The 12,273-nt window shown below is 43.3% G+C and overlaps 1 protein-coding gene across 1 annotated transcript in view; it reads right to left on the bottom strand.

Moving 5' to 3' along the window:
- Positions 1 to 2,336: 2,336 nt before the first annotated feature.
- The window catches only part of PARD3B (par-3 family cell polarity regulator beta), a 1,103,837-nt gene continuing 1,093,900 nt past the window's right edge, over positions 2,337 to 12,273 (bottom strand). Inside the window, exon 23 of the mRNA XM_053597659.1 lies at positions 2,337 to 2,743. Coding sequence (XP_053453634.1) covers positions 2,698 to 2,743 — 46 coding nt within the window. The 3' untranslated portion in view covers positions 2,337 to 2,697. The remainder of the gene's footprint in view (positions 2,744 to 12,273) is intronic.

The following is a 12,273-nucleotide window of genomic DNA, read 5'->3' as shown; positions in this document are numbered from 1 at the left end:
AGAACTAAATTTTAACATAAGTTTTGGGGGAGACAAACATTCAAACTACAGCAGTAGGTTTTGTTGTCACTGTTGTGGAGAAGGAGTGACAGGTCCGTGTGGTGGAGGCCTTGAATCACTGGCTCCAACTGCAGTGCTCCTGTTTCTGAAATTCAGCACAGTGGGTTGGAAGGTGCATGGGCCTGAGGGTCTCCCAGTTAGTATTTGTATGACCTTGGATAAAACACTTGAGGCTATAGTAGAGATAACATGAAGTGCTGTACAGGCAAGTGTCCACCAGAGGGTTTAACAATAACAGGTGCTCAATAAAGTGCTAGGCGTTCTAGGGCAGGATTGAGGAGGTAAAAATGAGCAGGAATCACCCTGAGTCTTGGCCCTTGGAAAGTTGGTTGTTTTAAGGGCAGGAAAGAATAGTTTAAGCTCACAGACTCTGGAGCCACACCATTTGGGTTTGAAGGTTGGCTTTTCCTCTTCCTTGCTGTACACTTTAGCCATATTATTTACCCTCTCAGTACCTCAGTTTCCTTATCTGCAAAATGGGCATAATGACAGTGTATACTTGAAAGAGTTATTGTGAAGATTAAATAATTGAATGCATGCGCATAGTTTGGACAGTGCCTGAGACACAGAAGGCTGGCCATACATGTTAGTTGTCAGTACTATGATATAAACATGTAAACATGTAAATAAGAGATCTATGTAATGATCAACAAAATCAATGGGAGAAATGACAATAAGCAAAAATGAAACTCTTCGAGGAAAAAATATATTTCTCACATATACCTTAAAAATTAAAGGGCTGGGTATGGTGGCTCACGCCTGGATTCTAGCACTCTGGGAGGCTGAAGCGGGTGGATCTCTTGAGCTTAGGAGTTTGAGACCAGCTTGAGCAAGAGCAAGACCCCATCTCCACTAAAAATAGAAAAAACTATCTGGACATCATGGTAGGCACTTTTAGTCTCACCTACTTGGGAGGTTGAGGCAAGAGGATCACCTGAACCCAAAAGACTGAAGTTGCTGTGAGTTATGATGATGCCACAGCACTCTACCCAAGGTGATAGAATGAGACTGTCTCAAAAAAAAAAAAAAGATAAAGAATGAATTTTCTGCTACATCTGCAAACACATACAGGTATAAGCTGAAGCAAATGATCTCACTGTCAGTTTATCATGAAACAGAGCTGTCAGTTTGTCATGAAACAGATGGTGGTGCCAGATATTTCTTTTTTAAAAAATACAGTGTTATGTTCTTTCTTTCCTTGAAGTGTGGTTCTCTCTGGGTATGCAGCTTCAAGGTCAAGGCTTCTGAACTTTCCAGATTCCATCTGGAGAAATTCTTCAGTTTAGAAGCATTGTGTTAGTTTCCCATTGCTACTCTAGAGAATGAGCACAAAGTCAATGGTTTTACACATGGTGTAATGACACAAATTTATTCTATTACAGTTCTGGAGGTCAAAAGTCTAAAATAAGAGCTTGTTGTGGTTGCATCTGGAGTGTTCAGGGGAGAATCTCTTTCCTTGCCTTCACCAGCTTCTGAAGTCTGCCTGCTGTCCATGGCTTGTGGTTCCTTCCTCCATCTCCAGAGCCAGCAGTGTAGACCTTTTCTCTTTTCTGACCTCTGCCTCTGTCTTATAAACACCACTGTGATAACATTGGACCCTTACAGATAATCTAGGATAATCTCTTTATCCACAGTTTCTTAACTTTATCAGTTCCACAACATTCCTTTTATCATGTAAGGTAACATATTCATAGAATCTGAGGTTTAGGAAGAGGACTTTTTTGTTTGTTTGTTTTTGAGAAAGAGACCCCTGCTAGAGTGCTGTGGATGTCAGCCTAGCTCATGGTAACTTCCAACTCTTGGGCTCAAGTGATCCTCCTGCCTCAATCTCCTGAGTAGCTAGGACAAAAGGCACTATTTTTAGTAGAGAAAGGCCTTGCTCTTGTGCTTGCTCAAGCTGGTCTCAAACTCCTGAGCTCAAAGTATCCTCTGGTCTCCTCCTCCCAGAGTACTGGGATTATAGGCAGGAGTCACCATGCCTGGACGAGGCGGAGGACATCTTTAAGGGGTCATTATTCAGCCTATCACAAGCATCTATTAGTCAAGCGTATTTTTTTCTTCCTAATCTGGATGGCCTTGTTTAAAATAACTAGCACATGTTATCATGAAAATTCTAAGTCCACCATAGGTTAGGAGGAGACAAATATGCCAGTGGTGAGGGGGAGTGAGAACCGTGTCTGATCACTGGTGGGGGCAGTAAGTAAGGGAAGGCTTTCTGCTGGAACTAAAACCTTAAAAATAATCTTGAGAAAGATGTAGGTCCAAAATATATTTTATTTACTCATCAAAGCACTTTTATAGAACTTGATGTATGCTAGGCATGATTCTGAGCCGTTCATACATATTCATTCAATCCTGCTTACCAGCACATTTAGTGCATTCTGCTAGCATTAGCCCCATTACATACAAGAGGAAACTGAGACACAGCCAAGGTTATGGGATATTCCCACAGGTGTACAGCTAGAAGAGGCAAGAGCTCCTGAGGTGGTCTTAGACCATCAAAGACAGCCTTGGTTCCAGGCCACCCGGGGCACTCTCTATCAGGACTCCAGGCGTCCTTGAATACACAATTTCCACAGTGTCCTGTTAGAAAGGCTTTCTTAGATGATGCAGTGTGAACTGGAGGAGAAGCCATTTTTATCTAATAGCAGTCCTTATCTTGCCTCTGGAAAGAACAAGGGCCCTAGGTAAGAAAGGAAGAGGTACTTTTAGAATCCAAGAGCTGGAACAGATTTTGATGATCATCCTACTCATCAAGGTTTCCCAAACTTCTAACCCTAGGAGAAAAGCAAAGTAGCTGAGTTGGCTTGGTGTTCCCAGGGCTTTGCCTGAATCTCCTGCCTCAAGCAAGAAAGTTTCTTTCAAGTCTCAAGCTCTAGTTTAAAAATTCATGATGCATTTTTATTTTTATTTTATTTCTAAACCTCTAATGTCTCTGTTAATGAACTGTTTTTCCAAACAATAAATCTTTGAATAAAAATTATGAGAACATTCTACAATGTATATCTGGGGGATTTTAGTGGTGGCCAGACCCACCTCTGAGCTGAACACCTATACCTATTCAAGGAGCAAGGATTCCAGCCCCACTTACTCCTGAGTCTAAGCTCTAAACTCATCAAATGGTGGTTTAGACCTGACTTGGACACAATCCTTTGAGAAGCAGGAAAAAACTGACTGCAGCCCATGACATGCATTAGACAGACCAGAGCAGTTTTAGTCTCTATCATTCCACCTTGGTGAGAAGTCCTGACCATTTAGTAAAAGTGCCTCTGTCTCAGTAGCCAACTGTCAATGAACCTATTTAAGACACTTGTGGGGGAAAGTAAGTCTAGTCCTCAACAGGCTGCCCACATGAAAGGGTCCTGTTGTCAACCTCTGGCTACTAAGGGCTGAGGTCTTAATCTTGCTTCTGGAATTGCCTTGTGCCAGATCATCCAAGCTGGTATGAAGAAGGCAGAGACAGTGGATGGGGACATGTGGTTGAAGCCATGAGCAGAGAATAGTGGTGCTGAATCCCCCTAATGACTTGAGGTTTTTTTTTTTTTAACTTGTATAAGAAGCAAATAACATCTTAATACAGCAGCACCTCCATAGCTGACCATTTCCCTACATTGACTGCCTCCTTAAGTTGACCTGATTTTCACAGCTGGGACGTGCACCACATGTACCTATCGATACAGTAGGCCTTGTTCCTTATGACTGCCTCCATATATTGACTAGTTTGTTACAGTCCCTTAGGTGCTCAACTCACAGAGGTTCTATTGTGTTTGGCAAGGGAGAGCTATCTATGCCTTTCAGTTTAAGTTCAATGGGTTTTTCCAAGCAGAAATCATAAAGTTTAGATTTAGGGCAGAAAAAATACAAGTATGCCAATAAAGGCAAGAGTCTGTTTTAGTTCTCTGGTTGGCTCACAGGGAAGATGGTAAATTCCTCCTAGTTACTGGTCACCTTTAGGTCTCAGATTACCAATGCTAGGAGGTGTGGTTCCAAACAGATGAGAAATCAGTTGTTTGGAATTCCAGAAGCCTAGGATCCATCAGTGGAGTGCCTGTATGCACACACCAGTCCAAGGTTCATGAGACTTTCCATCAAGGCCTGGTTTAAGCTGAGAGCAGGCTTAGAATGTGTTTCTGTCTAGGAATGTAGCCCAATCATGTGGGGCAGGAAGCAGGACATACTGGTTTATTTATTTATTTTATTTATTTTTTTTCCCCATTTTTTTATTGTTGGGGATTCATTGAGGGTACAATAAGCCAGGTTACACTGATTGCATTTGTTAGGTAAAGTCCCTCTTGCAATCGTGTCTTGCCCCCAGAAGGTGTGGCACATACCAAGGCCACATCCCCTCCCTCCTTCCCTCTCTCTGCTTTTCCTCCCCCACCATGACCTTAACTGTCATTAATTGTCCTCATATCAAACTTGAGTACATAAGATTCATGCTTCTCCATTCTTGTGATGCTTTACTAAGAATAATGTCTTCCATCTGAAGGGACTTGAGGACAAACCACAAATGTTCAAAGAGGCATAAACTATGAGAGTTTATCTCAACCTCAATTTTTTTTAAAAAAAATATATTTTTTTCTTTTCTTTTCTTTCTTTCTTTTTTTTTTTTTTTTTAAGAACCAGGTGGCTTTAGCACAGCCCTAAAGATCAGGATGAGGAAATGTCACTTTGCCATTCAACATATAGTTCAGAACCTCCTTTTAGATCTACTCTTAGAAATATGGTTCTAATCAGAATGAAATCATAGGAGGAGGTGCACAGGATGGGGAAATTCAGGAGCTGCACCAGGGGGCTCTTGGTGTTAAGACTCAACCCCCTGGGAGCTCCAGGCAGATCATTTCAGTTTGGCTCTAAGAGGGGATTCTCACATAGCACAAGGGAGTATTTGGAACCCTCCTTTGAAGGTTTTGCTTTTGTAAAAGACACAGTAATGGAAGAATTCACATAAGGGAAGGCACACAGCAGACTGGGTGTCCCTGTGGGCAGTGGACACCTCCGTTGGCAGAAACAGAACCTCAGCACCGAGGGGTGACTTTTTCTTCCTGCTGCTCCTGCATGAGATCTGCCACAGACTTGAAATCAAATGCATCCCTGGCACTTTGAAGTCTCCTCCCGGTTGGGGTTTTGGTGGAGGGATAATGAGTGGATGAAAGGCCCTTTTAGCTGGGGCTGTGAACAGCTAGTTCCGATGAATGGCTGTTAGCAACACAGGGCAGCCTGTTCAGAAAGAGCAGGAAACGATTAGCGAGGGGAAGGGAGCAGGAGGGAAGCAAGGCAGGAGCTGGGACAGGAAGGACCATCCTCAGAATGGGTGACTCACTGAGCTTCCGGGTTTGCCTCTTCTCATGCCTTTGAGTGGACTGAGGATAATACAGGGTGTGAGCTTGGAGAACAAGGCAGATTCTGGCGAGGTCTCCCTCTTGCCTGAACCCATTTATCCTCCTGTATTTATGGATCAAGGGTTGTAGTCTCCCCATTTGGGGCCACAAAGCAATCTCTCAACCCGAGGCTCCCTGGACTCCTCCCTGTGTGCTGTGGAGAAACTCTCCCTCTCGCTTTCCTCTGTTTTCTTACTGCTTAGATTTTCAGTATCCTTGAAATCTATCCTCAACGCATTACTTGGATTCTTTGAAATAAGGCTGCAGTGGTAGGCCTCAGTTGGGCTGAGATTCGGATGGTGAAGGCTCCAGTTTAGATGCAGCTCTTGTGCAGATGTGCTTCTGGTTTAGGGACCAGCAGCCTAAATGGTACTTGAGTCTGTGTATAACCGGAGATGCCCCAGGCCTTATGAATCTGTACATACCCATGAGCCACAGGATTTAACCACTTAGGTGTCACTGGCCCATGTTCCCTCACTTGTATGATGGAGGATGTCAGCACTGAGAAAAATTCCCTCTTTACTAGTCAGGGAGACTCTAAGAAGTGTCTCTCTTGCTCTCACCCATGGTTCATGTCCATGCAGCTTCTGTCCACCTGCTGAAGTCAGCTCTTTAGTAGTTCCTTAGCACCATCCTGGGCTGGAGTCCCCCTAGGGAGGCTATTGTCTGTGCAGATAAAGCTGTCTGCTGTGTCCCTTCCCATCTCTGAGGTGTCCAAGCTCTGCTGAGTTCTCTTCAGGGCTCCCTGCACAAAAGTAATTCCACGTTCTATGCAGAAGTACCAGGAAGCCCTCCCTGTTCTGCACTCTGGGCTGTGGTTTTTCACCTAAAGTAGTTCTGAAGCATTTGTGTCCTCAGAGTCACTAATGACTGTGTCCTTTCTCTGCGTGGCCCTCTCAGGGGCTGACTGAGGAGTCCAATTCTGGCATGAGTATTTGGCTGTCCCATCTCAGAGTCTTCCTCCTGTCCCATCCCAGGCTACTACAGCCAAAATTTCTCATTAATCTCTCTCTATTAATGCAAGTGGGCCTCTCCATGGCCAGCCTGATAGTAATGTTCAAAGTAAATGATAAAGGCCAGCCCCATAGTCATATCCAGACAACCAGATGATAAGAGCCAACATTAACTGAGCCAGATACTGTTCTCATTCCTTCACACTGCTCTGACCAGTTCACCTGAATGTCACCAAAGTCAGAATCTCCCTAGTGTTTCCACGAGATAGGTACTGCTATTGTCACCTACATGTTATAAGAAGGACACTGAGATTTGCCATAGGGCACATGCCTGGTCAGCCATAGAGCTCTCTTCACATCCAGGCCTGGTCAGCCATAGAGCTCTCTTCACATCTAGGTTGTCTGGATCCAGATGCCAGTCTCTTAACCCTCCTTGGGCCAAATCTGTCATGTGAGCCAGAGAGGAAGAACATTTTAGAAAAGCTAAAGATGGAAAGAAAACAAGAAGAAAAATGGAGGAAAAAAAAAAAAAGAAAAATTCCCAGATGCCCTATTATGGGCTGAATTGTCCCTCCCCTCACCCCCATGACATTTATGTTGAAGCACTAACTGCCAGCACCTCGGAATGTGGCTGTATTTGGAGACAGAGTCTTTCAACAGGCAAATGAAGTGAAATGAAGTCATTAGAGAAGGCTAATGAGAATAAGCCTAATAAGAAGAGATTAGATTAGAACACAGACCACACAGACCAGAGGATGACAATATGTCTGCAAGCCAAGGAGAAAGGCCTCAGAAACCACCCCTGCTAACACCTTGACTTTGGACTTCCAGCCTCCAGAACTGAGAAAGTAAACATCTGTTGTTTAAGCTACCCTGTGGTATTTTATTGTGGCAGCACTGGCAGAGGAGTGCATACTCCCAGCTGCCAGGATTTTTATGTGAAATCACTCCAGCACACTCTGTTCCACAGAGCTCGAAGGATGCCCAGAGAATCTGTCTTGTTCATTTTACAAAACAGAAAACTGAGGCCCAGAGAGGTGAGGAAATCACCCAGATGAAAATACATGTATTTTGAGAAGATAAAGGAAGACAAATAAAAAGAGCTTCTAAATTCAACATGGTACAAATCTTTGTTTTGCTTTATAAATGGAAAACTAAGAACCAGAGGGACGAAATAACTTGCTGAAGATTAAAATATATGTATGTCAATGAGGATAAGGAAAGGAAACCAAAAAATGAAAATAACCAGGAAGAACTTCTAAAATAAAGATTGCTCCATTTTGCATTATAAATTGAAAAAAATAGCTTCCTATTAGGTAAGAGCAATGTATTAAATGAGTTCTTCATACTGCTGTGGAGTAGGAGTGCAAATAGGAGTTTTGCTTACTGATTTCTCTGAGCATCATGTAAAACAAAGACATTTTCTAGCAAGAATCTACTGGAATTTGGGGCCAGTTGCTCTCACATTTCATTAATTTTTGTTTGTTAGTTTGGGGACATGATCTCTCTCTGTTGCCCTGGCTGGAGTTTGGTGGTGTCATCATAGTTCAATGTAACCTCAAACTACGGGGCTCAAGAGATTCTCCTGCCTCAGCCTCCTGGGACGACAGGTGCATGTTACCATTATACCTGGCTATTTTTTCTATTGTTTTATAGAGATGGGGTCTTGCTATGTTGCGCAGGTTGGTCTTCTGACTTTAAGCAGGCCTCCTGAAGTGCTAGGATTACAGGTGTGAGCCACTGTGTCTGGCCACATTTGACTAAATATGAAGGACATTTATTGGGCATTTCACATGGGCTCAGAGCTGTGCTCGTAGAGCTCACCATTTTGACCATATGCTCATAAATCCAGGGTGGTGCGAGAGACAGGATGACGGAGGTGCGAATGCACAAAGGGCTTGTGCAAGATCCACCTGTGCTGGGGCATCAGGCTGGATCAATGAGTAGGAAGCAATAAGCATTGCAAACATCAGGCTTGTGTTTAAGTATGAATCACCGCAAATGACTGAGGTTAATGTGAGCGCCTTTCCCTTCCCTAATAGAAAATGGAGCCAACCTGTGCCTCTGCTCACAGACTTAGTGATACCCGTGTGGTTTCCGTGTGGTCAGAAGCATTAGTTAGGGTCTTGTCGTATCTGTTAGGCGGGGCAAAGTCCATTTAGCAAATTAAAATAGTTTTTATTCCCCCAGCTAATTGTTTTTTAATTGTTTAAGTAAAAGGTTTTGGTTGTGATTAGAGGCTTTCAGTAAATTAAACCAGTTCACATTTTACAAGTTTAATATGTAGAGCCTAGAGAGGAGAAATGGTTTTGGTAACGTTTGTTATGGCAAGGACTTTGAAGTATGAATGTCGATGGTGAGGAGGCCTGAGACATTATCCGTTTTGACCCTCTCATCTTACCGCTGGAGGGAGAGAGGCCTAGAGAGGTTGTGCCATTTGACAGTGGGAGAAGCGAGGCCAAATCTGCCCAGGTCTAAGTGCACATTTTAAGGAAGTCCATCCACGGTCGGTACAGAAGGTTTCAATTAAATAGTTAACTGGCAAAACAGCTCATGCACAGAATAAACAGGCATGCAGAAATGATAATTAATGTGTTCCGCGTGTTTCTCACTTTAATGTGAGCTGGTCAGTACCTGATATTTAACTGGGCAGTTGTTGTAGGAAAAGTCAGCACATAATTTTGAGAATTTGAGCTAAGTGACTGACCTAAAGCTACACACAAGTGTGCACACACTACAGAAGACAAAATTGATATATTTTACTAGATTTTTTTTTTTTTTACGACAAATGTACGGAAAGACAATGAATGTTGTTGATGTGATGCAGAGTTTCTCAAAGTGTGTTCCTTGGAACCCCACATAACAGTGCAATGATGATCAGATGAGGAGAGAAATGATTCCTTGGTCAAATAAAGTTAGAAAATAGCAGGTTAAGCAGCTTAAGCACATTGTTTCCCCTTTATTTTCCTCCTGGGCTTTGCTTGTTAGCTCATCCTTCACCTCTAAGCCTTGGCTCTGCTCTGCTTTCCTTTCCTCGCCTCCATTTTTCCTTCCTTTCTCCCCCACCCCCCATCCCCACCCCTTTTCCACCTTCTTCCCATCTTTGAAATTCTTTTCTTTCTTATGCTCTTTTTGACATCAGGCCATTGAGAGACTTTGGCATTGAGGATCACCTGGAGTGGCAGGAGAGAGAATTTTAGTTTTGTCTTTCTCACTTAAAATAAGTTATGGGAATTCCAAGTGCTAGAGAAGTTGCAGAGTAATGGGAATTCCCTGACAATGTGGCAAGAGTGTAGATTGGTGAAATCTATTTTGGAAAGCTATTTGGCAAGGTCTGGGAAAGTTGAAGTTGATCATAGAAACTCTTTTCTTGGAACTCGTGTTGCAAGAAATGTATTTGAAAGGCCACTGGTAAACCACCATACCAGCGCCCCTCCATCTGCATCACTCCCAGGTGGAGGGTGGGGCCACACGTGGCAGCTCAATCTCTATGAGACTTTGGTCTTTGCAGTCCCCTGTGTCCCTCCTGGTGGCCACCATTAGACTCCATGGATTCAGGCCAGTATCTTTCTAAATGCAATAGTAAGTGCATGATTTTTTTTTTTTTTAGGGTAAATTATCTACTTTTCTATAAGAATTGAGGTTTCAACAAATTACAACATTCTTCCATTTACTGATCTATTTAGCTGCACTATGTGTTGGACACTGTGCTTGCCATCAGCAATGCTGAATAAAGATGACAACCTCCTCCACTGAGGAGAGCACTATTACATGATGGTAGACAAAACACCGCATAATAATGATAATATTTGCTGAGTGCATACTATGTACAAAAGCATTATTCTAAACTCTTTTCATATAGAAATTATTCAATCCTCATAGCAGCCCCATGGGGCAGGTACTATTATTAATATTTGTCCCATTTTATACTTGATGCACAGAGAAGTTACAAGCTTGCATGGCTTGTAAGTGGGCAGTCAGGGCTTGAAACCAGCTGGGCCAGCTCCAGAGTCTGCTCTCTCAGCCTTGTGTCTGGACCACCTCCCTCGGGAGTGATGTCTGCTCTGAGTCTAACAGAAGGCTTTAGGAACACAGAGGACAAAACAACCAGCTTGTATGGGAGAGACAGGGAAGGTTTTGAAGAGGCGGTCACATTTGCTGAGCATCTTGAAGAAGGAGTCACTGTTTACTGATGGAAAGGAGCCAGGGAGAGACCTCGTGGACAGCTCCAGCATTGGGATAGTGTTCAGCACGGGAGAGCCTCTCTTGGGCCCTCCAGACAGTGTGGGGAAGGCTGGTGTGAGTCACAGGATTCTGGACTGCTGCATCTGGGGCGACTCACTGCTCTACCCGAGAAGTCTGGGCCTTTTCCTCCCATGCAGACGTCATCTCAGTTCCATCCTCGTTTCCTTTGTGAATCTAGCCTGTCGTCCTCTTCCCTTCTCTTCCTCTGGTTTTCACCCTAAGCCCTGTGTGCCATCAGGCTGGGATGGTTCCCAGGGTTATTTTAAAACTGGAGGAGCATGCAGCCTATCCCAGAAAACAAAGAGGCACCTCCTGTTTACATGCCGTCTGGGTCACAGGAACCAATTTTTGAGTCAATCCTCATGGAGTACAGACTTACTCCAGTGGTGAATCCCATGAAAACATTGTGTCTCAAACTGTTCTGTCCCCAGCATGGATTTGTGAAGGGACCCATGGTAGACACAAACTTTCCCCTTGCTTACACAGTCACTTTTGTTATTAACAGCCTGCAGAAATAAGCTTCCCTACCTTGAAATATGGAATGACTGAGAACATGGCCCCAAGATTTATTGCTCCACATGGCATGCAGATATAATTTTTACTTGGCTGCTGTGATAATAAGATTCAGGGGCATTAGGCAAGTAAGTCTGAATTACTCAGCTGAAATATGGGATGTCCCTGGACATTCAACCTCTCCGAGTGGACACCTGATTAGCGTTGGCCCCTCTGGGAGCAGGGAGATGGGTTTGCAGTGTAATTACATTTGGCAGACTTGGAAAGGTGGGTCCAATTTGGCTAAGTCTCCCTCTTGGGATTTTTGGAAGGAGGTGTAAAACAACAACAACAACAAAAAAAAAAAAAAAAAACAAAACTGGACATAGACCTGCCACTCAAAGTCAGTCACTCTGATTGTAGAGAAGAACTCTTTCCTCTATTCTTAGGTTATAACTGGGTTATAGCTTTCATGTGAAAGCCATAAATTAGTTTCATAGTAGGGATGAGTACATTGGATATTTTTCTTCCATTCTTGAGATACTTTACTAAGAAGAATATGTTCTTACAAGGGTATATGTGAAACTTAGTAAATGTAGAATGTAAATGTCTTAACACTAACTAAGAAAATGCCAGGAAGGCTATGTTAACAAGTGTGATGAAAATGTGTCCAATGGTCTATAAAACCAGTGTATGGTGCCCCATGATCGCATTAATGTACACAGCTATGATTTAATAATAATAAAAAAGAACTCTTTCCTCTTTTATTGTCTCCCTTACTTAGCCTCTGCCTTGTTTCTTTTCCATCCCCTCTGGGACTCAGAGAAGGGGAGAGTGAGAAGAGTGTGTGTATTCACACAATAAATGCCCACTTGAGCTTATCAGGCCTCCCTGCCCTAGGCACTCTTCCCCAGCCTCCCTGGAAGAAACAGCTGCAAAGATCAAACCCTTTAGCTATTTGGTCTCCTGAATTCATTTTGACTTGGCCCCACTTGCACCAACTGACATTTGAAATGTGTCTATTTAAGAAGGAAAGGAGAAAAGAGCCCAAATAGGAGGGGAAAAATATGCCAGAGATGTCATATCCTGCTAGGCAAGAAGAAGAAATATCCGGCTTTGCAAAGATTGGAGAGTCTCTGTGT

This window comes from Nycticebus coucang, chromosome 7 (genome assembly GCF_027406575.1).
Source record: "Nycticebus coucang isolate mNycCou1 chromosome 7, mNycCou1.pri, whole genome shotgun sequence".
Lineage (NCBI taxonomy): Eukaryota > Metazoa > Chordata > Mammalia > Primates > Lorisidae > Nycticebus > Nycticebus coucang.
The sequence above is the reverse complement of the archived record's forward strand: the minus strand, read 5'-3'. Positions and strand labels throughout refer to the sequence as shown.